The sequence below is a fragment of the Acinonyx jubatus genome, chromosome A3, assembly GCF_027475565.1.
Source record: "Acinonyx jubatus isolate Ajub_Pintada_27869175 chromosome A3, VMU_Ajub_asm_v1.0, whole genome shotgun sequence".
NCBI classification, from domain to species: Eukaryota; Metazoa; Chordata; class Mammalia; order Carnivora; family Felidae; genus Acinonyx; species Acinonyx jubatus.
The window spans coordinates 114,952,038-114,978,313 of record NC_069388.1 but is presented as its reverse complement, the minus strand read 5'-3'; the positions used below and the strand labels follow the sequence as shown (position 1 = coordinate 114,978,313).

The following is a 26,276-nucleotide window of genomic DNA, read 5'->3' as shown; positions in this document are numbered from 1 at the left end:
GAATTTATACCAAATAACTCAGAAGTGGGAATCATCAAATGCATAAACCTTGTAGTTGGGTGGGGAAAGGTTCATAAGATCTAATGTGGACTTCTGTTCACCTTCAAACCATCAACTGAGCCATAGTCCTAATTATCCTTTCATAATCACATTGTGTTGGTTTTCTGTCCTGTGTCTGTTTTTTGAGGCATGCCTTCTGGGATAATTTAGTTTTATAACGTTTAACACTTACATAAGAAATTAGTAATGCCAGAAAGTTAAAATCGGCCACCAAATCCTCCTGACACTACTTGGATGTTCCAGTCTTAAAAATGCTTCACCTGTTTGGCTCCCTAGACCTAGGGGTCTCCAGCTACAAAATTTCTCCTTAAAAAAAAATTTTTTTTAATGTTTATTTTTGAGAGAGACAGAGTGTACGCGGGGGAGGGGCAGAGAGAGAGAGAAAGAGGGAGACACAGAATCTGAAGTAGGCTCCAGGCTCCGAGCTCTCAGCACAGAGCCCAGTGCAGGGCTTGAACCCACAAGACGTGAGATCATGACCTGAGCCAAAGTTGGATGCTCAATTGACTGAGCCACCCAGATGCCCCTACAAAATTTCTTCTGTAAAAGAGAAATTGATTTCTGTTGTCTTAACATCCCCCAAATAGTATGTGTATGCCTGTGGGCTTCTACTAACAGAGGAATAAACTTGAAAAATTAAAAACCCATATTAAAAGGCTGCCTCCAAAGACCATTTATGGAAAACTTTGTGTTTTGTAGGTAGAGGAAGCCTAAGGTTCCCTGATGATTACCTTTGAAAGACACATTTCTGTTAGGAAATAACATTTGAAGGCTTCTTGCTGCGGAGTGAAAATTAAGCAAAAAAACACTTTCATATTACTGTAAGGACAGTACTATCCTGTTCTTGAGCTAAGATACCAGTTTCTTTTGTATAAAGTAGTCTTATGGCAGTGATTTTGAACAATGTATAGTATAAATGGCTTCAAGTTAGAATTAGTATTGTTTTATGAAGAATTCATAAATGGGAATACTTAGAAGTGATCCACTAAAATTCTTAGTTTTCTTCTATACACAAAAATATTGAAAGATTGCTTACTGGTGAATATATATATATTTTTTAATGTTTATTTTTGAAGGAGAGAGCATGCGCGTGAGTGAGTGGGGGAGGGGCAGAGAGAGAGAGAGGGAGACCCAGAATCTGAAGCAGCATAGAGCCCGACATGGGGCTTGAACTCAAAAGAGCTCACAAACCATGAGATTATGACCTGAGCCAAAGTCAGTTGGACGCTTAACCAACTGAGCCACCTAGGTGCCCTTGTTTACTGGTGAATGTATAAAGTCTCACTAGTTGATAAAAACAAACTGATTGTGAATTGTGTTTGCAAATCATGTTTTTTTACTGTTAGTCTTTTTCTTTTTTTAATTTGTGCCTTAAATTTTTAAAATACCTTTATTGGGGTATAATTGATGTATAATAAACTGCACATGTTCTTCCTTTTATTTTTATGTTTATTTATTTTTGAAGGAGAGAGAGAGACAGAATGTGAGTGGGGGAGGGGCAAAGGGAGAGGGAGACACAGAATCTGAAACAGGCTCCAGGCTCTGAGCCGTCAGCACAGAGCCCGACGCGGGGCTCAAACTCACGGACCACGAGATCATGACCTGAGCTGAAGTCGGCTGCTTAACCGACTGAGCCACCCAGGCGCCCCAGGATGTAAATTTTACAAAATAAAAAATAAAATTAAGAAAAAAACAAACGTTAAAAATAAATAAATAAATAAAACCTGTTGTGTAAAACATTAAAACAAAGTTATTACAGACATTTGTGTATAAATCTTTGTATGGACATATGATTCATTTCTTTTGTGTAAATACCTTGAGTGCATGGGTAGATCATATGATATATATTTAACTTTTTAAGAAATTGCCAAGTTTGGGCCCCTGGCTGGCTTAGTCAGTAGAGCATGTGACTCTTGATGTCAGGGTCATGAGTTCAAGCCCCACGTTGGGGCTACTGAAAAAAATTGTCAAGTTTTTTCAAAGTGATAGTACCAATTTTACATTTTACATTCTGACCAGCTATGTATAAGAGTGCAAATTCTTTCATATCCTCACCAATGCTTGATATAATCATTCAACCTTAGCCATTTTAATAGGTATGTAATGGTACCTCCCTGTGGTTTTAGTTTGCATTTCCCTAATGGCCACTCATGTTGAGAATCTTGTCCTGTTTGCTATCTGGATATGTTTCTTGATGAAGTATCTGTTCATATGTTTGGCCTATTTTTTAGTGGGTTTGTTTTCTTACTGAGTTTTGAGAATTCTATATATATTCTCAATATAAACCCATTATCAAGTATATGCTTTGCAGGTATTTTCTCCTAGTATGTGTGTTGTCTTTTCGAAGAGAAGTTTTTAATATTGATGTAGTCCGGATCATGTTTCGAGATCTTTGCTTAATTAATCCAAGGTCACAAAGGTTTTCTTCTGAAAGATTTAGTTTTAAGGCTTGCATTATGAGCTAATATGTGTATATGGTACAAGGAATGAATGACAGTTTTTTAAAAATTTTTATTTAAATTCCAGTTAACATACAGTGTAATATTAAAAAAATTTTTTTTTAATGTTTATTCATTTTTGAGAAACAGAGTTAGAGTGGGGGAGGGAGAGAGAAAAGAGGGAGACACAGAACCTGAAGCAGGCTCCAGGCTCCAAGCTGTCAGCACAGAGCATGACGCGGGGCTCAACTCACAAACTGCAAGATGGTGACCTGAGCTGAAGTCGGCCGTTTAACCGACTGAGCCACCCAGGCACCCCGACATACAGTGTGATATTAATTTCAGGTGTACAGTATAGTGATTTAGCACTACCATAAATACCCAGTGCTCATCACAAGTGTACACCTTAATCTCCATCACCTATTTAGCCATCCCCCACACCCCCAACCACTAGTTGTGTATAGTTAAGGGTCTGTTTCTTGGTTTGCCTGTCTTTTTCTCCTCTTTGTTTGGTTTCTTAAATTCCACATATGTGTGAAATCATACAGCATTTGTCTTTCGTTGACTTCACTAAGCATAATACTTTCTAGTTTCACCCGTGTCACTGCAAATGGCAAGATTTCATTTTTTATGCCAGTGTGTGTGTGTGTGTGTGTGAGAGAGAGAGGTGTATATCACATCTTTATCCATTCATCAATGGGCTGTTTCCATAATTTGGCTATCGTAGATATTTGGTATTGTAGAAATATCAGGTGCACGTATCCCTTTGAGTTAGTATTTTTTTTGTTGTTGTTGCATAAATACCGAGTAGTGCTGCTCTTGCTGGGTTATAGGACAGTTGTGTTTTTTACATTTATTTATTTAGAGCGAGCGAGTGAGAGGCGGAGAGAGAATTCCCAGCATGCTCTGTGCTGCCAGTGAAGAGCTTGATGTGTGGGGCTTGATGCCACGGACTGCAAGATCATACCCGAGCCAAAATCAAGAGTCAGATGCCCAGTGACTGAGCCACTCAGGCACCCCTATTTTTAACTTTTTTTTTTTTTTTTGCAAATGTCTATTTCGGGGAAATGGGGGGGATCTGAAGCGGGCTCTGCACTAACAGCAGTCAGCCCGATTTGGGGCTTGCACTCAACGAACTGGGAGATCGTGACCTGAGCCCAAGCTCAACTGACTGAACCATCCAGGCACCCCCTTATTTTTAACTTTTTGAGGGAACTTCATAAGTTTTGCAGAGTGGCTGCACCAGTTTGCATTCCTAAATGGATGGAAATTTATGTTCTTGTGTTAGGAATATCCATTGGTCTCAGTACCATTGGTTGAAAAGACTATTTCCAGTGAACTGTTTTTGCATATATACATGGATATACACATACAGTTGGTTCTTATTTGCAGTTGTTATGTTGTATAATGTCCTCATGAGTGCAGAGTTAGTGATACTGAACTGTGATTCCTCCGGGAAATATAAGGTTAGGTTTCTGCAAGTTTTGTTGGTTACATTTTTGTAATCTAATCAATATATAGCCTCATTTTATGTGTGTTTTTGTTTGAAAATACATCATGTATATAGTTAATTAACCCCTGTCAGAACAGAGTTTACCTAACAAATATTTTTTCCCTTAAGGCATATTACAGCTTCTTTTGCTCTTAGATACATGAGACAGCACTTGAGCACTATACTTAGGGCACTGTTTATTTTTTTATTTTTTTTTTGAGAGAGAGGGCACAAGTGAGCGAGGGGCAGAAAGAGGGAGGGAGAGAGAAGAGGGGCTCACCCAAATTGGGGCTTGAGCTCACCTGAAGTGTGGTGTGGGGCTTGTGTTAACCTGATGGAGGGCTTGAACTTACAAACTGTGAGATCATGACCTGAGCCAAAGTCTGGTGCTTAACCTACTGAGCCATCCAGGCGCCTCCTTAAGGGACATTTTAAAAGTGAAATCACCAACAAAAACATGAAAACAAAATGAAAATACTTTTTAGCATTCTAAATAATACTAATGATACTAAATAATACTAATAACACTTCTGTAGTGTGAGAGCTGAAGGAAGAAGTCAGAGCATAGCCTTGTTGAACATTGTGGGCAACTCTTACTATTTTTCACTGCTTTGAGCATTTTTATTGCTCTGTTCAGGACTATGGAAGTTCCACAAATTCTGATTCGGAGGCTAACAAATTTTAGCAAGTAAGCAAATTCTCAAAGAAGGAATCCACAAATAATGAGGGTCATTTGGGTTAAATATACGCATGGGTCTATTTCTGGACTCTATTTTCTTTACATTGCTATCGTGTGAATTCTCAGATTAATCTATAGAATCAGTGTAAACCCAGTCAAAATCTTAGCAAACTCTCTTGTAGAAATTGACCATCTGATTTTAAAATTCAAAGAGAAATGCAAAGGATGTAGAATAGCCAAAACAATGTTGAAAAAGCAGACAAAAGTTGGAGGACTCACATTGCCTGATTTCTGGACTTGTCAAGCTACAATAATCAAAACAGTGTGGTATTGGCATCAAGATAAACAGATTAGTGGAAAAGAATAGAGAATGTTACTTACTGTTTAAATCTGCATAAGGGCATTAGTGCTTTCTCTTTTCCCTGCAACCATGTTAAGTGGCAGTGACACAAATGGGTCTAAGTTTGATCTGTAGTCTCTTTATTTAGCTTTCAAAAGATGCAAAAACTATTGGGAATCTAATGCTGTTACTCCCATTAGGTGCTCATCTTTTTTTGTTGTTTAATTTCTTACTACCTAATCATGGGTTTTGTTATCTAGGCAGGTCCGGTCAGGAAACAAAGAAAAGAATGCAGTGATGTCTTTTACAGTTACAGATGAACCTGTCTATATTGACTTGACGTTGTCAGAAAATAAAGAAGAGGTAAATGGCTCAATTTTTGAGAATTTGTTTTTGGATTTCACAAATTATATTTTTAAAGTTAGTGTTTTGATGATTTAATGATTTGGGAAAGTAGGGGACATGAGGGAAGAAAGAACAAAATGTAACAAAAATCTTCTTGGACTGTCCGGAGTAACCATTAAATAAATCACTGTGGTGTGCACTTCCGAGCAGGGGGACCGTGTCCATGGTGTTTTCAGGGATCTTTTTTTTTTTCCAAAATTTTTTAACGTTTATTTATTTTTGAGAGACAGAGCATGAGTGGGGGAGGGACAGAGAGAGAGGGAGACACAGAATCTGAAGCAGGCTCCAGGCTCTGAGCTGTCAGCACAGAGCCCGAGCGGGGCTTGAACCCACAGACTGCGAGATCATGACCTGAGCTGAAGTTGGATGCTTAACCACCTGAACCACCCAGCCACCCCCCGTGTTCAGGGATCTGACTGCTCTGACATGCGGGGCCTGCCAGTTTCTTTTGTCAGTGACTTTGCACTTGGTAGTGACTTTGATCCTATAACTTCCAGGCTGCATTCTTCTTGTTATCTTCTTGGCTTAAACTTTTATTTCTATGCTTGACAACAACTCCAGTTGTTTAGATGACAGTAGTGAATTTTAAATGCAAGAGTTGTGCCACCTTGGTGTTCTGACTTTTTCTCTGGTTATTTAAAGGGGTGGGGAGGACAGTTGAAGTTTTATAAGTATATTATGAAGGTCATTCTCCATTAGAGTAATCAGTTTAATTTTTCTTTTAGCCTGTCAAGTTAGCTGTTGTTTGCAAAGATGGTCAAGTTCATCTTTTTGAACACATATTAAATGGGTAAGTACGAAATTTCTCAAGTCAAATTTGTTTTCTTTCCCTGACTTGTTACTCTTTTTTATTCCTACCTCAGTATTCTTTGCCTTACATTACTTTTCAGTTAGGTTGTTTTGAAAGAATTATTAATTATCCATATGCCTATATACATTTCCAGTGAGGATTCAAGTTTTTGGATTGTGGACCATTTCTTCATATTTGTGGGTAGTAAAGTAGTTTTATGATATATGCTTAGTAAATGTTGGCAGTTCTAATGATACATTTTGTTGGTTTACCTTAAAGTTTATACTTATTTTGAGAGAGAGAGAGAGAGAGTATGCATGCATGCATGAGAGGTAGTGGGGCAGAGAGAGAGGGAGAGAGAGAATCCCAAGCAGGCTCCGGTCATCTTAGAGCCTGACATGGGGCTTGATTTCATGAACCGTGAGATCATGACCTGAGCCGAAATCAAGAGTTGGATGCTTAGGGTGCCTGGGTGGCTTAGTCGGTTAAGCATCCGACTTCACCTCAGGTCATGATCTCCCGGTTTGTGAGTTCAAGCCCCATGTCGGGCTCTGTGCTGACAGCTCAGAGCCTGGAGCCTGCTTTGGAATCTGTGTCTCCCCCTCTCTCTGCCCCTTCCCTGCTCATGCTCTGTGTCTCTCTGTCTCCCAATAATAAAAAAATGTTTAAAAAAATTTAAAAGAGTTGGATGCTTAGCCAACTTAGCCACCTAGGTACCCCTCTAGTGATACATTAAAAATTTTTTTTTACCGTTTATTTATTTTTGAGAGACAGAGACAGAATGAGCAGGGGAGGGGCAGAGAGAGAGGGAGACACAGAATCTGGGGCAGACTCCAGGCTCTGAGCTGTCAACACAGAGCCCGATGCGGGGCTTGAACCCACAAACGATGAGATCATGACCTGAGCGGAAGTTGGACGCTTAACAGACTGAACCACCCAGGCATCCCTCTAGTGATACATTTTAACTGAAAGTGGTTCAGTTGGAAAAGTTTGCTTGTGAACTTGGTAAAGCCTTGATTTCTAACTTTGATAATAGTTTCCCTTGCCATATACATGTGGATCAATGAAGCATGGCAATGCTATTGTTTTGGTGGACAGAGGGGGGTGTTGCTGTTAGCATGTGTAGTAGTCATAGATCTAGGATCAGTAAATTATGACCTGTGGGTCAAATCCAGTATGACCATACGTGGCCCCCCAAAACTAAAATATTTACTATCTGCTCTTTATAGAAAGATTGGCAACCTTTGCCATTCTCTAAACGTGGTCTGAGACTCAATCATGTGAACTTCAAGATGGTTTCAACTTTTTGTCAGTTGGTATTCTTCCTTTTATAATCCTAATGTAGGAATTTATTTAAGTATAAAATTGTTATGAAGGCATAAAACATTGAAGAACATTTAGGATGTGTAGACAATAGGTTATAAAGCCTTATTCTCCCTGCATTGAGTTCTACTCCCTAGAGGTAACTCTTAACATTTTGGTGTGTAACACTTGAGGCCTTTATTGATACAGTCATACACGTATGTGGAACATATAACTAAGGGCCCAGAGATGGTGGGCTGCTGTGAGGAATTGGGCACCTCTCCATGGGCAATAGTAAGCTGTTGCTTTTATGCAGAAGACTGATAAGGTTTGACCTCATCAGGTATTAAGTGTTAAGACATTATTAAGCTTTTGAGTCATTCTGTCGGATGTGTTGAGAATAGACTACAGAGGGGTAGAAGACCAGAAATCCTGGATGGAGATGGTTGTGGAGTCAGGATAACTAGGAGGCATGAGCTAGAAGGATGGTGTGGTGCACCTGTTGGGAGTAAGATGTCTGCGGTGTGAGGAGTGAGAGGCTGAGACACAGTGAAGGGCGGGGCTGTTGGAGGCGGGAGGGTATGGACCTGGGAGGACAGTGTATCAGAAGCATTATCAGCCTGCACGGTGGATGCAGAGACCAGACTGCTAAGAAAGGAATTCCTCAGGAGTAGTGTTAGAATGACAGCCACTAGAATCTTCAAGAAATCTGGGGGAGTGGCCCAGAAATCATTGGATGACAGCAGGAGAGGGAGGTAGCTGGTATGTGGTAACAACACTTACCCAGGTTTTAGAAGGGAAAGAGAGACAGACTATTCATCTTGAAATGTTTGTGAAGAACAGGGAACACTCTTAAAATCATCTCATGCCTAGGCTTCTGACATAAAGGCTATGGAGAGAAAACAGCTACAGCTTGGGAGATCTGCCCTGATGTGCCAGCATAAAGCAAGAAGCTGATGAAAGCCCTTGGATAAGCAGTAGATAATGGAATTTTTTATATTAGACGATGGAATTTTGTTGTTTATATTTTGCTGATAATTTTGCTCTTGGAACTGCATTGCGGAGGTCATGGTGAGGCTTTTGCGGGTTGGAAACAATTGGAAATGGGACTGATTGGAACAGGGCATGTCAGAGAGTCCTCTGGGACTGAAGCACAGGGCAGCGAGAGAGAGAGACTGAAGCACCTGGGATCTTGGCGCCCTTTATGGGGCTTGACAATGGGATGGAAGGGCACTTGGTGTCCAGGCAGATTTGGTGGTGAGGTCTTGCTAGATGAGGTCTTGACAGCAACACTAGTGGTGTGGGGATCCTGGTCACTCTGGTGATAGTGTGGAGGCCACAGGAGGTTACATTTCTTGACTTGATGCCAGCTTCAAAGCATTCATATGAGATGTTTCAAATTTTCTAATCTATTTTTTTTTCATTTCTAGATACTGCAAAAAGCCTTTGACTTCAAATTGCACAATTCAGATAGTGACACCTGGGAAAGGCAAGAAATCAACACCAAAACCCATTCCTATTCTAGCAGCTGGGTTTTGCTCAGACAAAATGTCATTGTTGCTTGTATACGGCAATTGGTTTCAGCCCACCATTGAGCGAGTGGTACGTAGATACTACTCTGGAATAAAGCAAAATAGCATCAACGTGGACATGAAAAAAAAAGATGACTGGAGTGATTCATTGGTCTGCTTATTTGAATACTTAAAAAGAAGTCGTGTATTTTCCTGTAACTGAAGGATCTTTCACTGGGTAGTTTATTTTAGTTTGTGAGAGCTATGTATATAATTTTACTTCACCTAGCATATCAAATATTTTTTTTTCAGTATATGAAATTTATTGTCAAATTGGTTTCCATACAACACCCAGTGCTCATCCCAAAAGGTGCCCTCCTCAATACCCATCACCCACCCTCCCCTCCCTCCCACCCCCCATTACCCCTCAGTTTAGCATATCAAATATTTTAATCCTTAGTCAATATGAAAAATTATTTCAGATATTTTATTCGCCTTTTTTTTTGGTATTCTGTCTTTGAAATCTGGTATATATCTTCACTTACGCACATACCTCAGTTTGGAATAGCCACATTTCAAGTGCTCAATAGCCCCACATTTACTAACATTTTGGTCAGCACAGGGTATGAATGAATTTTACCCAAGTACCCAAAAGACACATCTTAATAAAAGAGCCTTTAGTAACAGTACTCATTGAGTTTTCTAAGTGGAAATGTAATGGGTGGTGCAATTACTTAACTTTTCTGAAAGTTTCTTTGGAGACTTTTGGTGAGTTATGGGCGTGTCCAATAGGTGATTTCTTTAGCTTGCATTTATACTGCTTTTATTCAGTAAGGCCTTTTGGGAGATGATGAGTGAAATATTATGTGCCCAAGCAAACTCTTGTGAAGTTTATTTTACTTTTTAAGAATTTAACACATGGATATGGTTTAATGAAAAAGGGAGAAAGGTATTAAGCTATAAACGTAACTCTCCGTGCTGTACCTGGACCCCCTAACCGTCCTCTGAAGATGCTGCCATTGTTTCCTGTTTGTTTTGTGTCCTACCAGATGCTGATTAATTATATGGGCACAGAACAGAATTACATAAAACCTTACAGGCTTATGGGTAACATGTACTTTGCTGCATCTGATTGTCCCCCTTGTAATGGCACATCAGGATTTAGAGATCCACCTTACAGCAATTTGTTCAGCAAGTCTTTGACTTGCTTGTGGAAAGTATAGTGGGGGGACCCTAAATAGCCCAGATTATTTTTTTACAAGGGTGACAAACAGGAATCTTTAAAAATCTGTTATAGTTTAAAAACCTCTTCATCTTTTAAAACTATACATGTGAAAAATTTGAGCAGTTCATAACCGAAAAAAGTACACATTATGCTTAATATCTTCAGAGTTGACCCACTTTTCTCTGCTGCCATCAGTCTGAGTAGTGGTCAGTCTGAGTGGCTGAGTTTTGTGGGGAAGCTTTCTATACTTTTTTGTATTTTTATGAAAATGCACAAGTACACATTGGCTTTTCATGTTATTCTTATTCCCAATTGCTTTGTTTGACATTTCTGCCCCCTTTCTTCCCCCCTCCTTAAAATTATATTCCCAGGCTTTAAGTTCCAAAGAACCTCACATGTGTTTAGTAAGAGACATTTCAAACTGCTGGGCCCCCAAAGTAGAGACGGCTATAACAAAGGTGAGTGCATTTCGTATTAGAAGTTGAGAAAAAAGAGATTTGGGTGAATTGAATTGTTATATAATATTATGTTTAGACTCTTTAATACCCTCCTTATGATCTTAACAAATTGGTGAGATTAAGTTTTAGGTAACAAGATTATACAACTTCTTTCCTTTGCTTTTGATTTGTTGAATGAATGAGTGAATAGACAACTAAAAGTTAAAGACTTGGGAGTTAGTCCGTTACCCCGTGTGTGATCATTAAATAAATACATTTGTCAATAACTTATTTTGCTGATTTCAGCATTTAAAGGAGGAATCCTATATTTAAGGATATAAAGCCGTAAATGATGGGTTTGGAATTAAATACCATATTTAAGCTTATCATCATGATTTTTTATTTTGAATATAACATGGCATCTACATGTAGATACATGTTTGGCAGTTTAATGAGGAAAAAAAAAAGCCAAGACCTGCTGTGATGACATCCATATATGGTTTCGCTTCTGGCTGAGTTTCAGAGATGACACCTTTCTCTTGGCTGTCTGAGCATTTCTGGCAAAGCTGGATTACTGGAGGTGGTAGTAAAATGTACAACTTCACTCTCTAATGTTTTTAAGTAATCTTTAAATGTTGTTTTTCCTGGTTTTTACTCATGTGCTATTGAAAACCTTAAAACTGTAAACTTTCAAATTATAATTTGGAAACTTATTTACTAACATTCAATTAAAATTTGTCTGTAGTTCTTATCATATTAAGTTAGTTATGTTAAGATTTTCCAGTAGAAAAACCAATTAAAAGCTGTTAGTTTTCTTTGGGGCTAAATCTTACAAGGACTAAGGCATAATTCCCTTTGTCACATGCCGGCTATTCCTTTTTAACAGGTGAGAACACCAGTGATGAATTCTGAAGCAAAAGTTTTGGTGCCTGGGGTACCTGGTCATCATGCAGCTATCAAACCTCCTCCTTCACAAACTGAGGAGGTAGAGAGCAAGAGGAAATTAGGGGAAAATGAGGTAATAAAATCACTGACCATTTTTGAGTTTGAAATGTAATATTACTCATGAGACTAACAAATTATTGGGTAGAGCCAAACTTGAAACTTTAGGAACTTAGCTAAGATTGCTGCTGGTTCCCTCTCTCATCCCGAGCAGCACAGGTTCAGAAATTCCAAATTGTAACCCGAGGCTTCTACTTGGCCACTGTTAATGGAGAAGACAGACTCTTACTAACTAAAGAGGGTGCTGTTTTGACCATTGTTAGCAGTCAGCTGAGTCACATAATTGAATACAGTACCTTAAGCCAGGACTTGCTGTGATGATTTCCATTGGGTTTCGCATGTTGCTGAGTTCCAGTGATGCCTTTTCTCTTGGCTGTCTGAGCAGTTCTGGCTAGTTTAGTGAGTGTTGGCCTTTAAAAGTGGTCATCACTATAACCTCTTCAAGTGCTTACAACCTTCATTTTCTCTCAGCTCCCTAGACCTTCCTGTGGTTACTGTACTTGTCTCTGTAGACCTTTTTCTTATGTGTCACCCTAAATGATGTGAAATTTTAATTGTTTTATCATTAGAGAAAGATTATGTTTCTTTACCTGATTTTAAATGTCTTCCTTTGTAGGGTGTGTGGGGGGATGGGGCTGAGTAGTTGTTCATTAAAATTATTCCTTAGTAACATGGTATATGTATTTAAAAATAACAGGCCAACTTTCTTTAACTTGGCCTAGATCCAATTATTTAATTTCCTCCTGCCTTTTTTGATTTTTATGTTAACCTAAATAGGAGGCTTTGCCAGAGCCTATTTGCCATAGTAGTCACAGAGTATTTGTATTTTGATTTAGTTACTAAGAGGCAGGCAGAACATGGTTGTTAGACTTGTTTTAATTAAGAGATAAGTTCTCTACAATTGAGTTTTTGTGTAGCAAATTGCATCCTGTTTATTTACACTTAAATTTTAGATTCTTTTATCAAGGGAACTTGATTTAGTAGAGCATAGCATTTTCTAGAAAATCATCATTTGGAACTACTAAAACGAAAAATAGGAAAAGACATTTTAAAAATTGTTTTGGGAACATAGTTGTCTTTATTTTTCATTTTCTTTTGATAATTTTCCTTTTTTACAGATCTGAGGCTGATAACCAGGGGTAGTTCTAGAAGGGAAAGTTCTTTTGATAATAGGTCTTTTCTTGTGCTTTAGTAATAAGATACCAGATCTGTGTATTTTTTGAATCTTCTTTAGAGAGATGTTTTTATGAATTACATTTTCAAATCATGACTTCTCATGCACTTCCAGATCACTAGGATCTGGAACCTTGGATTGCAGATAATACATTGGTCTCCATCATTGGCTTTATGGTAGTAAGATCTTGTTGGAATGAGAAAGAGCTTGTTTGTGTTTTTCATTGTGAACCAGTCAGTGCTTTTGTTTTTTGAGACATAGGAACAAAGTAATTCGACCAAACTACTTTAGGCCTTGTCTAGATTAACATTAATAGATCATTTCTGTTCTGCAGATTAGCATTGAAGAGCGCCTGGGAGCACTGGATATAGATACAAAGAAAGAGAAGGATGACCTTCCACAGACAAATAGCTTTCCAGTTCTTCTCACACAAGGATTAGAAAGTAATGATTTCGAAATGTTAAATGTAAGTATTATAGCAGTTTTTAAAATGAATTAGGACACTTAATTTTTCTTAGAAAGTGATTGACATAGCACACTCAGACTGAAGAGTCATGTGATAAAGCTGTTTTGAATTTAATATTTTGTAAGTTTAGTCAAATACATATCACTTGGTGGCACTATACAGACAGTCACCAACCTACAAAGGCATTGTATTAAATTATTTTGAACCTGGAATGCATTTTCTCATAGAAATATTGTTCTGAATTGTTATTAGGTCTTAGGCTTTAGTTCACAAAAGCCTTTATAAACATAGTGTAGCTGAATTATAATACTCAGCATTCTAGATCACAATTTATATTTTTTTCTGTAGGAAAATGCGTTCCTGAGTTTTTACTCTGGATTCCAGAAACTTATTTCCCCCTGGCCGTGAGAGGGGGCGGTGAGGTGGAACCTTGGCAATGGGTAGGAGGTTTGGGGGAAAAATTGAAGAGGGTTGGGGGTTATCTTGTGAAGTATTTAGAGGTAAAATACTAGAAATTTATATAAGGGAAGCATTTATTATTTGTGTGTTTGTAAGTTGGTGACTGCTTGTATGAAGTGACTTAATTAGGTCCCCTTAAATTCCAGAATGTAACAGTGATCTGTACAGAAAATTGAAGTGTAAAAATTGGATTTAAGCACTGCCTAATTAGATTAAAGCAGTTTACATTTTCTTAAGTGCATTTATTCTTAGTGACTCAGCAATATTATGGTGCCACTAGTATTGATATGCCTTTTAATATGTAACCTGTGAATAGCATCTTTCTGATTTATATTTTGATCTAAATGGGAATATCTTATATTTGTGTTTAAGGTGACTTTTGCATAAAGGGGACACTACATCCTAAAACTTAAAATTGCTTGTAAAATAGTTTGTAAGTGTATGTAATTTGGAAGGTGGATTTTAGTTTAATATGGATAGAAATCTAGGTGAAAAATAAGCTGTAGAAAATAGCTGACAGTTTTTAAAATACACTGTTAACTTACCTGTCGTTATTGCCTCCTTAATTGTGCTTTGAAACCTTCCTCAGTAGTATAACTAAATCAGTTCCCATTTTTTTTTTAAGAAACATTTCAAAACATTTAAAAAATTATTACAGTGGACCACCATGGACTCATCACTCAGTTTCAGAAATGATCAAATCTAGCCAGTCTGTCTGTGATGGTTTCATTTATCTGCCCACATGTCTTCCCACATTATAGTGAAGATATCTTTTAGAGACATCATTTTATCCATAAATAAATCCCTGTTCCACTGACAATAGCAAGTCCTTTTAAAAACAACCACAATCCAGGGGCGCCTGGGTAGCGCAGTCGGTTAAGCGTCCGACTTCAGCCAGGTCACGATCTCGCGGTCCGTGAGTTCGAGCCCCGCGTCAGGCTCTGGGGTGATGGCTCGGAGCCTGGAGCCTGTTTCCGATTCTGTGTCTCCCTCTCTCTCTGCCCCTCCCCCGTTCATGCTCTGTCTCTCTCTGTCCCAAAAATAAATAAAAAAAAAAAACGAAGAAAAAAAAATTAAAAAAAAAAACAACAACCACAATCCAGTGTGCCTGGGTGGCTCAGTTGGTTAAGCGTCTGACTTCGGCTCAGGTCATTATCTCGTGGTTTGTGAGTTCAAGTCCCGTGTCGGGCTCTGTGCTGGCAGCTTTCTCAGAGCCTGGAGCCTGCTCTGGATTCTGTCTCCCTTTCTCTCTGCCCCTCCTCTGCTCATACTGTCTCTGTCTCTCTCAAAAATAAATAAACACTAAAAAAAAAAAAACAAAAACAAAACAAAAAAAAAAACAACCCACGATCTATTATCACACCTAGTAAACCGTAATTACTTAAAACCATCAAATATCCATCAGAGACCATCAAATATCCCTGATTGTCTCATAAACTTCTTTAGTTTTTATTTTTGCTTCCTTTAAAACAGGATCCCTGTGAAGTCCACACAGTATTGGGTAGATATATGCCTCTTCTGTCTCTTGCAGTTAATTTTTTTTTAGAGGAGTTGAGTTATTAGCTGCATAGAGACCTCATAGTCTGTATTTTGTCTCCTGCAAAACTCCATTTTATTGGGTCATTTAATCCAATAAATGTTGTCATTAAAAAAAATTTGTTTTTAACGTTTATTTTTGAGAGAATGGGACAGAGCACGAGTGGGGGAGGGGGGCAGAGAGCGGGATGGGGGTCGGGGTGGGTGCACACAGAATCTAAAGCAGGCTCCAGGCTCTGAGATGTCAGCATAGAGCCCAACCCAGGGCTCGAACTCATGGACCCCCAGATCATGACCTGAGCTGAAGTCGGATGCTTAACCGACTGAGCCACCCAGGCGCCCCAATAAATGGTATCATTTAACATGTTCCTCTGTCATATTTTCTATACACTGGTAGTTGTATCTCAAAGCTTGTAGAGATTCAGGTTAGAATCTTTTGGTACTTCAAAGTTGACAATGTGTCCTTTTATTAGGTGTCACAGTTTTTGGGACAAATGAAATGATGTTTATGGAAGCACTTCTTAAATTATAAAGCATTGTACACATAAGACTTTCTCATTATTGTATTACTTAAGTAGAAGTAATTGGAAACTAGAATCCTGAAAAATTGGGTGCTGGAAAAGACCTGTAAATGTTATAGTGAGGGCTTAAAATAACCCTTAAAAAAAAAGTATAGAGATTTTCCCATACTGTATTGCCTGGGAGATGCATTCACATATTCTGTACTTCACTCTAAAACAAAAAGCGAGACAAGTTAAAAAAAACAAAACTTTTTTCTCCTAAAAATAGTCTTCCCCCATTCCTCAAAGTGACCTTATGAGGACACATGAAATATAGTAGGAGGACTTAAAGAATGAAACAAGGGAGGTAGCAATGGCAGGGATACATCATGTGACTAAAACTGAGGTTAAGAATCCCCACCTTAGAGGGGTATCTGAGTAGCTCAGTCGGTTAAACACCAGCTTCGGCTCAGGTCATGATCTCACAGTTCGTGAGTGCAAGCCCTGTGTCAGGGCTCTGTGCTGACAGCTCAGAGCCTGGAGCCTGCTTTGAATCCTGTGTCTCCATGCCATAGAAAACTTGACGTTAAACTTGTGGCTTTAGGAAGGTGGAAATTTGACTCAAAAGAAAAGGCTATAGCTTATGAAAAGAGAAGAGAAGCCAAGTTATTGGCACCCAGAAAAGATAGAGATTTTAAGATTTTTAAAAATTTACTTAATTTTTGAAAGTGCCATTTATAGTAGTACCAAGAAGTTAAGATAAATGTATAAAAGATGACTCTCTCTCTACATTGAAAACTACAAAAATTGAGAGAAATTAACAAAGATTAAAATATATAGATATCTAAACCATGTTTGTAGGTTGAAAGATTTAATATTGTTAAAATGAGGAATTTCCCCCACATTTGTGTTTTCAGTGCATTCCCAATTAAATTTCAACATCTCCAAGTAAAATTGGAGGACTTACCCTACTTGATTTCAAGATAAAGTTACAGTAATCAAGATAGTTTGGTATTGGTGAAAAATAAGTATAAATTAAGAAACCACAATAGTCCAGAAAAAGACTACACACAATTGATTTTCAATAAACGTACTAACTTGAGTTAATTGAGAAAGTAAACTCTTCCCAACAATTGGTCCTGAATCAACCAGATACCCATATGGGAAAAAACTGGTCCTGAATCAACCAAATATCCATATGGGAAAAAACACATCTCAACTCTTACTTCATGAAAGTCGACGCAAAATACATAAGTGTAAAACCAAAACCTGCAAAACTTCTAGAAAAAAACAGGATAAAATCTACACAAATGTTTGTGGATGAAGTCTTAGATGGCTTCCCAGCAAGCCATCTACAGGAAAAAATGGTCATTTGGACTTCATGAAAGTTGAAATCTTTTGCTCTTGAAATGACACTGTTAAGAGAGTGTGGGAAGGCAAGCTGTAGGCTGGGAAAAAATGTTTGCAACTCCTTCATCAGACAAAGGATTCATATCCAGAATACACAGACATCTGGATAATGAGACTCAGGTCAAAAAACCAGTGGTAAAGGTGTGAACAGATCCTTCACAAAAGAATTCAAATGGCCAATCAGTGCATGTATACATGTTCTGTGTCATTAGTCATCACAGATGAGCAAACTGAAGTGACAGTGATGTGATGCTGCACACCCATTATTGACCCATAAAAGACAGTTCCTCTGTTGGGGAGGATGTGGTGCAGCTGGAATGTCCTGTCATGGTGGTGGGGATATAAAATGGTACAGCTACTTTGGAAAACAATTTGGCGACTTCTTAAAAGTTAAGGATTTATTTACCTTAAGACCCAGTCATTCTACTGCTAGGTATTTACCTGGAGAATCAAAAATACGTTCATATAAAGACTTGGACATGAATGGTCATGGCAACTCTATATTTTAATAGCCAGAAACTAGAAAGAACCTATCTTTTGATTGGCTTAAAATCTTATCAGAAAGTTGATAATTGTAAAAGTTTTGTTGCTAAGTGTGATTTTAGTGTGTTTTGCTCACTCTTATGTGGTTATAACTCTAATTTTATGTAATGATGGTTTGGCAGCTTCTCTAAAGTGGCATATATCTGTATTTAAATGTATAGAGGTGTTCTGTATTATATCAAAATTTGTTCATAAAGTTTAAAATTTGTAGAGAAGAAGTCTGTTTATCAAATGCCCTGATTCCTGAAGATTATACTTGCCTGATAGCCATGGACATTAACATAACATTTTTCAGTCAGTCCCTCCAGCAGCCGTCATTCACTAAAATTCAGTTTGTAGTTTGTTTGGTTTTTAAAATCATTTTTACTGATAGTTTCTCCTGTAGTGTCCTTAGCTTCTGAATATGCTTATCTTTATATTTCTTTTATTTTCTCACAGAAAGTACTTCAGACTAGGAATTTAAACCTAATTAAGAGGACTGTATTAAGGATGCCCCTGCATGCTGTTATTCCATTGTTGCAAGAGGTAACTGAATATTCTTTTCATTTTAAGGTCCTTACACTGTGAATTAAAGAGAATCTGCATAGAGAAATGGATTTGCAGTATATAAGCAAGCAGAGTGTTTAGAGTAGATGATAGATCTACTTAGATGGACCTAATCCATATTTTTTCTGTGTATTTTTTTATTGAGATATAATTCATATATCATAAGATTCACCCCTTTGACGTGTACAATTCAGTGTTTTTTAATATATTCACAGATTGTGTAGTTCTTGCCAAAAAAAAAAAAAAAAAAATCCTGTACCAGTTAGCCACTCCTCATTCTCCCTTACCCTCAGTTTCTGGCAACCACAAATTATTTTCTCGCCCTGGATTTGCCACTTCTGAACATTCATTCATATAAATCCTAGCCAGATTTTTTATCAGGTAATTACTCTTATTGTGGGAAGTATTCCTAGATTATGTTTGTTGAACATTGAAGAATTAGGAAATTTAGGAATTGTTTAGGAATAGTGGTTTCCTAATAGTCTTTTCTATATTTTCTTTGTTCTTCTGGATGTTATGTATTGTGGGAATTGGTGCAGATTTGCTGCCTCTGACGTACTGTTGCTAATACTGTTTTTCTCCCCCTCAGCTTACAAAAAGATTGCAGGGACATCCTAATAGGTAAGATACTTAGGTGACTTAAATTGCTTTGATTTTATAAACATTTTAAAGGTGACTGTTAAAAACAGCAATTTCTGACAACATGAAGTTACATAGTGGGTAGCCCCAAATTCTAAGTAGGAAGACTCATTAAGGGTCAGACATTGCTCTTCCTACTTACTTGAAGGATTCTTATTCCTAAGATTTTAGTATAGTTTTCTCCTTTCTTTTAGGAAACTCGTGTTTGGTGTTTTGTTTTATTATCAGGTCATTTAATGAATTAGTCTTAAGATTTCATCCTAATCATATATAAAATTGCCATTTGTAGAATTCTCCCAACCTAAGATAAGGAAGTATTTTATATGACTGAATTTTGTGGGTCTTTCTTGTTAATAATCTGATGATTAAGTATATAAATAGGAAGTTGGTATGTCAAAGATCCTAAGCTTTAAGTGTAGTATTTTTGGTGCTATAGTATATAATAAAGTTTTTCTTTTAGTTTTCTTCCCCCTCATAGACTCCAGTAGTGTTTGGAGCTCACAAAAAAAAGCCAAATAATTCATCGATTAGGCCGAGCTTATACATTTTTTTTGGTCTGTATTTGTCTGTTAATGTGGCATGGAAATCTTTTGCTATTTGTACCTGATAGTGAGTAGATGTTCGGGGTAAAATGCAAAGTCAGTTAAGCCCAGTTTACTGAGCCCATAATTACTGTCTGTTAATTATGAAGTAAAGTATGGGCTTTATTCTTGAATTGTTTTACAGGGAAGGGAGTTTTGTCCTCTTCCAGTCCATGTAACTCCCCCCTCACAATCCCTCCAGAGATGGGTATATTTCAGATCTCTGATAGAGTCTGAAGGGATGAGAAGTCAGTGGTTTGTTTCGTAGTGTTGTTTTCACAGGACACAATTTATGGATCTTCACTTGGCCTGAATTCTTCTAATATTACAACTCAGTTGTATTTAATTTTGAATTTGTGAATATTTGTTTACTTGGGTTTTTTTTTCTTTTTTTCAGTGCTGTTTTAATGGTTCAGTGGCTAAAATGTGTGTTAACGGTCCATGCATCCTATCTATCCACAGTAAGTCGTCAGCTGTAGTTGGCTTTGATAAAGATTATAAACTGAGGGGTTAATAGAACCATCCTCTCTCCAACTGCTCTTCAGCCATCAGCTGCTGCTTTTAAAGATTTTATTTTTCCCCAGGTGTGTGGTGTAGTAATGTCCATTGTTGCCTTTTGTAAATTGGCCTCTTTTTTTGCCCTGGGTTTTAAAATTTTTTTTTTTTCAACGTTTATTTATTCTTGGGACAGAGAGAGACAGAGCATGAACGGGGGAGGGGCAGAGAGAGAGGGAGACACAGAACTGGAAACAGGCTCCAGGCTCTGAGCCGTCAGCCCAGAGCCTGACGCGGGGCTCGAACTCACGGACCGCGAGATCGTGACCTGGCTGAAGTCAGACGCTTAACCGACTGCGCCATCCAGGCGCCCCTGCCCTGGGTTTTAAAAGTAATATATATTCTGTAGAGAACTTTGAAAAAATACAGAAAGGAGAAAAGTAACATACTGACTTATTATATTAGCCTTTAGATGTAGTTTTCTATGTATGTAACCTGTTTCACAAAATTATTTTTTACATTGTATGTATCTCTCCCCTGTCCTACCTTGTCCCAGGACAATAACAAATAGCTTGTGGTAAAAATGAAATTAAATATTTAATACATGTCATTTTGTAGGGCTGCTGTAAGCTCTTGATTATCTATGCAGATGGGAAGCATGGAACATAAAATCTTAAAGCAACACCAGAAAAAAACAATTTTATGTCATAATATGAATTGTGTTCTTTGCCACATCATCAAATCAGTTATATTTTAAGCTAGAAATAAAATTATCCAATTTACTTTTTTCTTTAATTTTATTATTTAGTGCCATGTAATAGGTTTTCTTAAGAAAATTCTTAATTTTATTCTTCCTTTAAACAATTTTTTTCAATGTTTGTTAATTTTTGTGTGTGAGAGAGCATGAATGAGTAGGGGAGGGGCAGAGAGAGTGAGAGAGAATCTGAAGCAGTCTCCAGGCTCCTAGCTGTCAGTGCAGAGCCCAGTGCAAGGCTCGAACTCATGAACTGTGACATCATGACCTGAGCCAAAGTTGGACACTTAACTGAGCCACCCAGGCGCCCCTATTCTTACTTTCTTAACACAGTTTCATCCAACTTCGCCTGGTCCCTTGTCCCTTGTTCTGTCTCAGGCTCCTTTCCCCCTTCATTAGTTTGAAATTGGAGAAACAATTGGATAACCAGCAGTGTGTTCTTTGTGTCTGGGGAGAATTCGCCAGGATGTTAGAATGTGGGGAGGTACGCTGTTGGGTTTCCCAGGTTGCAGAATCTTGGGAGGGCAGTTGAGGGCAGTGGTGAGTGGAGTGGCTGATTGGCATCTCATGGGCAGGCGCAGAGTCCCACAAGCTTCAAGACTTGGGACTGTGGCTGGTAAACCGGGCAGCACTTATTTTGTGACCTCATTTACTTGTTTAGAAGTGAAAAGAGCCCTAGGGGGCCTTGTAGTGAAATTCATTCCCGAATCAACTCCTAAGGTTGAACTGCTGGAGTAGTAGTTGTGTAATGTTCACAGTCATGGCAAAACAGACCAAAGAAGCATGGTATAGAGAGGACTCGACTGCCAAGAGTTCTCTCACCTCAGAAAACAGTGGTTTTCCTTCTACATTTCCTTCCTTTCCTCCTTCCTTATCAGGTATCTTTACCTTCTTTAAGCCGAGGGACTGTGCTAGGCATGGGGCTTAAGTAATGGACAAGACACTCAGATACCCATATTCCTGGAACTTACCTCCTGAATAGGGACAAATAAGAGATGATGGTAATTGGAATGTGATCATGTTAAACTTTGTTTTATTCTTTTTGTGTCTGTTTGCTATTTAACATGCAAATGAAATACTCTTATTTGTGCTAAATTGTCAGTGATAGGAGGACAAGTAAAGGCTAATTAAAGGGCAGAGTAGGGTCCATTTTTTTGTTCCTATGGAGGGACAATTTAATCCGTGCTTTAATTCCTTAAGCATGGTTCATAGGATTCATTAATAGGGAGTATGTTTGAAATACGATAAGGTCAGCTTCGTACTGTGTTGCTCTGTTGTGCTGGTCTCTGGTCTCTGGAAACTGGGAAGAGCTCCCTTCAACTTGCTCTGAGGACTTACGGTAGAAGTAGATAATGTGATACTGTCAGAGTAAGTTTCAGAGGAAAGTCCTCTTTATCCCGGAGATATATGGTGGGGATGTATATATTTTTTAATGTTTATTTATTTTTGAGAGAGACAGAGTGCAAGCAGGGGAGGGGCAGAGAGAGAGGGAGACACAGAATCTGAAGCAGCGTCTAGGCTCTGAGCTATCAGCACAGAGCCCGATGCCAGGCTCAAACTCCTGAACCATGAGATCATGACCTGAGCTGAAGTCTGATGCCCAATCTACTGAGCCACCCAGGCACCCCGGGGATATATCTATTTTTTATTCAGTGTCTCATTTGTATTGACCTTTTCTAAAACCTCATGATCAGCACAAAGAACAGCACCCTCCCCTGCTTTTTCTTGAACTACCTTGTGGTTTCTTCTGACCCTGTATCATTACTTAACAAAATCCATTGTTTTTTTTGCCAGTAGGACATTGAAGGCCTACAAAAATCTGAGATGTTGTTAGGCTGTGTCCCAAGCAGACACTGCCACTGGATGTGCAAGCAGATACTTGGGGGGCAGTGGCTGAATACTTGGGTGTGTCTGAGCATGATTTGTATGTTTGTTATTTATACTTTGTCATGATGGTATGACATCATCTTTTTTCCCTCCCTAGTTGCCTGATCTGGTACCCCAGCTGGGGACACTATACCAGTTAATGGAAAGCAGAGTAAAAACTTTTCAGAAACTCTCCCACCTTCATGGAAAGCTTATTCTTCTGATTACTCAAGTGAGTAAATCAAATTGTTTTGTGCTAAACTTTGGATGTGATAGGAATACAGGGAGGAATTGAAAGCCGTGTGTTTCAGCAAGAAATTGATAAATGTTAATAACTCGGAAATGTTATGTATTCGATTGTAAGTAAACCTAATGGTGCCTGTTTTCCGGAGGGGTTCTCACTATCCTATTTCAGTTGTTAATATGCTTAGGACAGTTGTGCTATGAACAACAAGTTCCAGGCATAGAAAGAAATTCTGATCACCTTACAGGGTTTTTCAACTTTTACAGAGTAATTCTTTATCGTATTTGGCAAATTTGCTCTTTGCTCTGTATTTGACCTGTATCGTATTAAGGCCATCCACCGTAGTGGTTGAGGGCAAGTTTACTGTGAGGAAGGTGGAGTGTGGTGGGGGTTGCGATACTTGAAATAACCGTGTACTCTGTTTCATGATAAAACCGTATTGTCTTTCAGGTCACAGCTTCAGAGAAATCAAAGGGAATGACTTGTCCTGAGCAAAAGGCAAAATTGGTATATGAGGAAGGTAAGGTTTGGGGCAGTGTAGAATTTAGAATTGGAACATTCATCTTTTAACTTTGAATTCTGTTATCTTATTTTAAAGAACATGAATGTGAATAAGATCATGCTTGGCACACCTTCTGTAGCAAAATATGATCAAATAAGAAAAGAGAAGGCACAAATACAATAGAGTAACAAAAAAGGGCATTAGGTATGGAAGAGATGAACAGAAGTAGGAGAACACTGTGAACAAACTTTAGGCCAGCACATTATGACCCTAGATGACAATAGGTAATTTCTTAGGAAACATTAATGACCAAAGTTGACTAAATAAAAAGAACTAGAAACCTTGAATAAGCTGATGGCCCTAAAATTGGTTTAATCAAAACATTTGCTCAAAGATGCCAGGCATAGAGTTTTTATAGGTGAATTTTGATCAGTCTTTCAAGGAATAAGTCATTTTTGTTACAAACAATTTTGGCATTTTATGAGTCAAAACCAGATAAGGATATTAAGAAAACAACATTTTAGACCATCTTCAAATATCCCGAGTAGCAGATTATAGAAGTGCTTAACTAAAATACCAAGTAGAATTTATTTGAAGATTGTAAGACAATTTAGCATCAAGGATTTATTAATGTAGTTATTACTACATTAACCAATTAATAGAACACTATATACGAATAGATCTAGAAAAAGAATTCCATAAAATTCAGTCTTTATGTCATTATTGATAATCTAAGCAAGCAATCTACAGATTTAAAGGAATTCTCTTAATCTGTATCAAGGCAGAGTTTGGAAGCATTCCCATAACGTCAGGAACTAGACAATAATGTACTTTTTATTGCTTCTGGATATCCTGCCTGGTACTGTATGAAAGAAGTGAATTCTAGAACATTGGACTTGGCAGTTGTTAACCATCACAACTTAGAAAATGCAGCAGAATCTACAGTTATACCATCATGAATGAGATAAGGAAGTAAGTTTACTGGATATCAAGATCAGCAAAAAGGAATCGGAATCAGTAGCATTATTATGTTCCAGTAACATATTGTGTGTCTACTAACATGTGTCCCAGTCAGGAAATTTATTAGGAAGAAGATCTCATTCATAGCAGCAATCAAAACTATGAAGTCCCTAGAAATATATCTAAAAATTAAACAAACCTTTATATAGAGAAAATTACAGAACATAATTGAAGGACATAAAAGCATACCTGAATTAATTAGACTTCATGTGCATTTTTCCAAATTTTATTGAGATACAATTTACCCATGACATATTTTTTTCGGCGTGCAACATAATGATTTGATACATGTATGTATTGCGAAATGGCCACCATAATATGTTTAATTAACATCCATCACCATACATAGTTGCATTTTCCCCCCTAACAATGAGAACTTTTTTTATTCTCTTAGCAGCTTTCAAATAAACTGTACAGTATCATTAACTGTGGTCACCATGCTGTACATTATATCCGCAGGACTTCTTTATCTTATAACTGGAAGCTTGTATCTTTTAATTTTCACTCATTTCTCCCTACCCTGCATTCCCCATGTCTGGCAACCACCAGTCTCTTCTCTGTAAGTTTTGTGTTGTTTAGATTGCACACATAAGTGAGATCATACAGTATTTATCTTTCTCTGTCATACTTATTGCACTTAGCCCAGTACCCTCAAGGTCTATCCATGTTGTCATAAATGGGATGATGTCCTTTTTTAAAAAGCTGAATGATATTTAATAGCTGAGTTCAGTGGCTGAATGTATACCACATTTTTTTTAAACATCCATCCATTCCATCAGTGGACTCTTAGGTTGTTTCCGTGTCTTGGCTGTTGTAAATAATGCTGCAGTGAACATGGGGGTGCAGGTATCTCTTTGAGATCCTGACTTTGTTTCCTTTGACATCTACCCAGCAGCATAATTGATGGGTCATCTGGTAGTTTTATTGTTAATTTCTTGGAGAGCCTCCATACTGTTTTCAGTAATGCCAGTACCAATTTACATTTCTACCAATAGTGCATGAGGGTTTCCTTTTCTCCACATCCTTGGCTTAAGTTTTTAAGGATGGATTTTGTTAAGGTTTTGGTACTTTGTCCTCCTCAGTGAGATCTTGGTGGAATAAAACAGTAAATGTACTTTTATGCAAATAAGAGTATTAACTTAATGTTACTTCTTAGGTGGATGATAGCTGAATATATTTCTAAAAGTACATTCAGGAATCTGATTCTATTTAGTTTTTAGGGCTCTGCCCTCTGCTTGTTGATTACAAACTTAAGGCTGGGTTTTCTTCTTGTAGAGTCTTCTGAAGAGGAGTCAGATGATGAAATAGAGAAGGATTCTGATGTGAGTGATTTGTTTCCTGTTACATAAATCTGCTTTTATATCCTTGTGTTCTGTAAGAACGAGGACTTAATGAATGCTTTCCTTATTTAATATATTTCTACCAGGATAATTGGGATGAAGATGAGGAAGATAAAGAAAGTGAAAAAGATGAGGATGTTGATGAAGAGGAGGAAGAGGAAGAGGAAGATGCTGAAGAAAAAGACGAGGAAAATGGTGAGGACAGAGATGTGGCAAGTGAGAAGGAATTAAATGGAGATTCTGATTTAGATCCTGAAAATGAAAGTGAAGAAGAATGAAGATGGAAAAGAAGCCAATGGAACTATGTAATCTCTGGCTTACCTTGCCCAGTGCTGCCGAGTTCTCCTGGGAGGGTTGTCTCTGGGACGGATGCCAAGGACCGTTGCACATTTCCAAGTTCCTCATGGTGGTTCCCATGCCATCTTGCTGTCCTGAGCACCCCAGACTTAGCTGTGTAAATAAGAGTGTTTCATTCAAATGTTAATAAACTTTACACAGTAAATAGACACATTTTCTGCAA

General features: G+C 38.0%; 1 protein-coding gene and 2 non-coding genes across 3 annotated transcripts in view; all 3 read left to right on the top strand.

Annotated features, from left to right (window-relative positions):
- The window catches only part of WDR43 (WD repeat domain 43), a 46,031-nt gene extending 19,769 nt beyond the window's left edge, over positions 1-26,262 (top strand). The window contains exons 6-18 of the mRNA XM_015064196.3: positions 5,270-5,372; positions 6,140-6,204; positions 8,937-9,108; positions 10,614-10,700; positions 11,566-11,697; positions 13,190-13,321; positions 18,208-18,294; positions 18,905-18,936; positions 19,933-19,996; positions 22,769-22,882; positions 23,345-23,414; positions 25,692-25,738; positions 25,843-26,262. Of these exons, the coding sequence (XP_014919682.1) occupies positions 5,270-5,372; positions 6,140-6,204; positions 8,937-9,108; positions 10,614-10,700; positions 11,566-11,697; positions 13,190-13,321; positions 18,208-18,294; positions 18,905-18,936; positions 19,933-19,996; positions 22,769-22,882; positions 23,345-23,414; positions 25,692-25,738; positions 25,843-26,034 (1,297 nt within the window). The 3' untranslated portion in view covers positions 26,035-26,262. The remainder of the gene's footprint in view (positions 1-5,269; positions 5,373-6,139; positions 6,205-8,936; positions 9,109-10,613; positions 10,701-11,565; positions 11,698-13,189; positions 13,322-18,207; positions 18,295-18,904; positions 18,937-19,932; positions 19,997-22,768; positions 22,883-23,344; positions 23,415-25,691; positions 25,739-25,842) is intronic.
- On the top strand, positions 11,155-11,234 carry LOC113592555 (small nucleolar RNA SNORD53/SNORD92). The gene has a single exon (XR_003412461.1). It is a non-coding gene; the product is annotated as a small nucleolar RNA SNORD53/SNORD92 (small nucleolar RNA).
- Positions 11,991-12,066, top strand: LOC113592556 (small nucleolar RNA SNORD53/SNORD92). The gene has a single exon (XR_003412462.1). It is a non-coding gene; the product is annotated as a small nucleolar RNA SNORD53/SNORD92 (small nucleolar RNA).
- Positions 26,263-26,276: the final 14 nt, after the last annotated feature.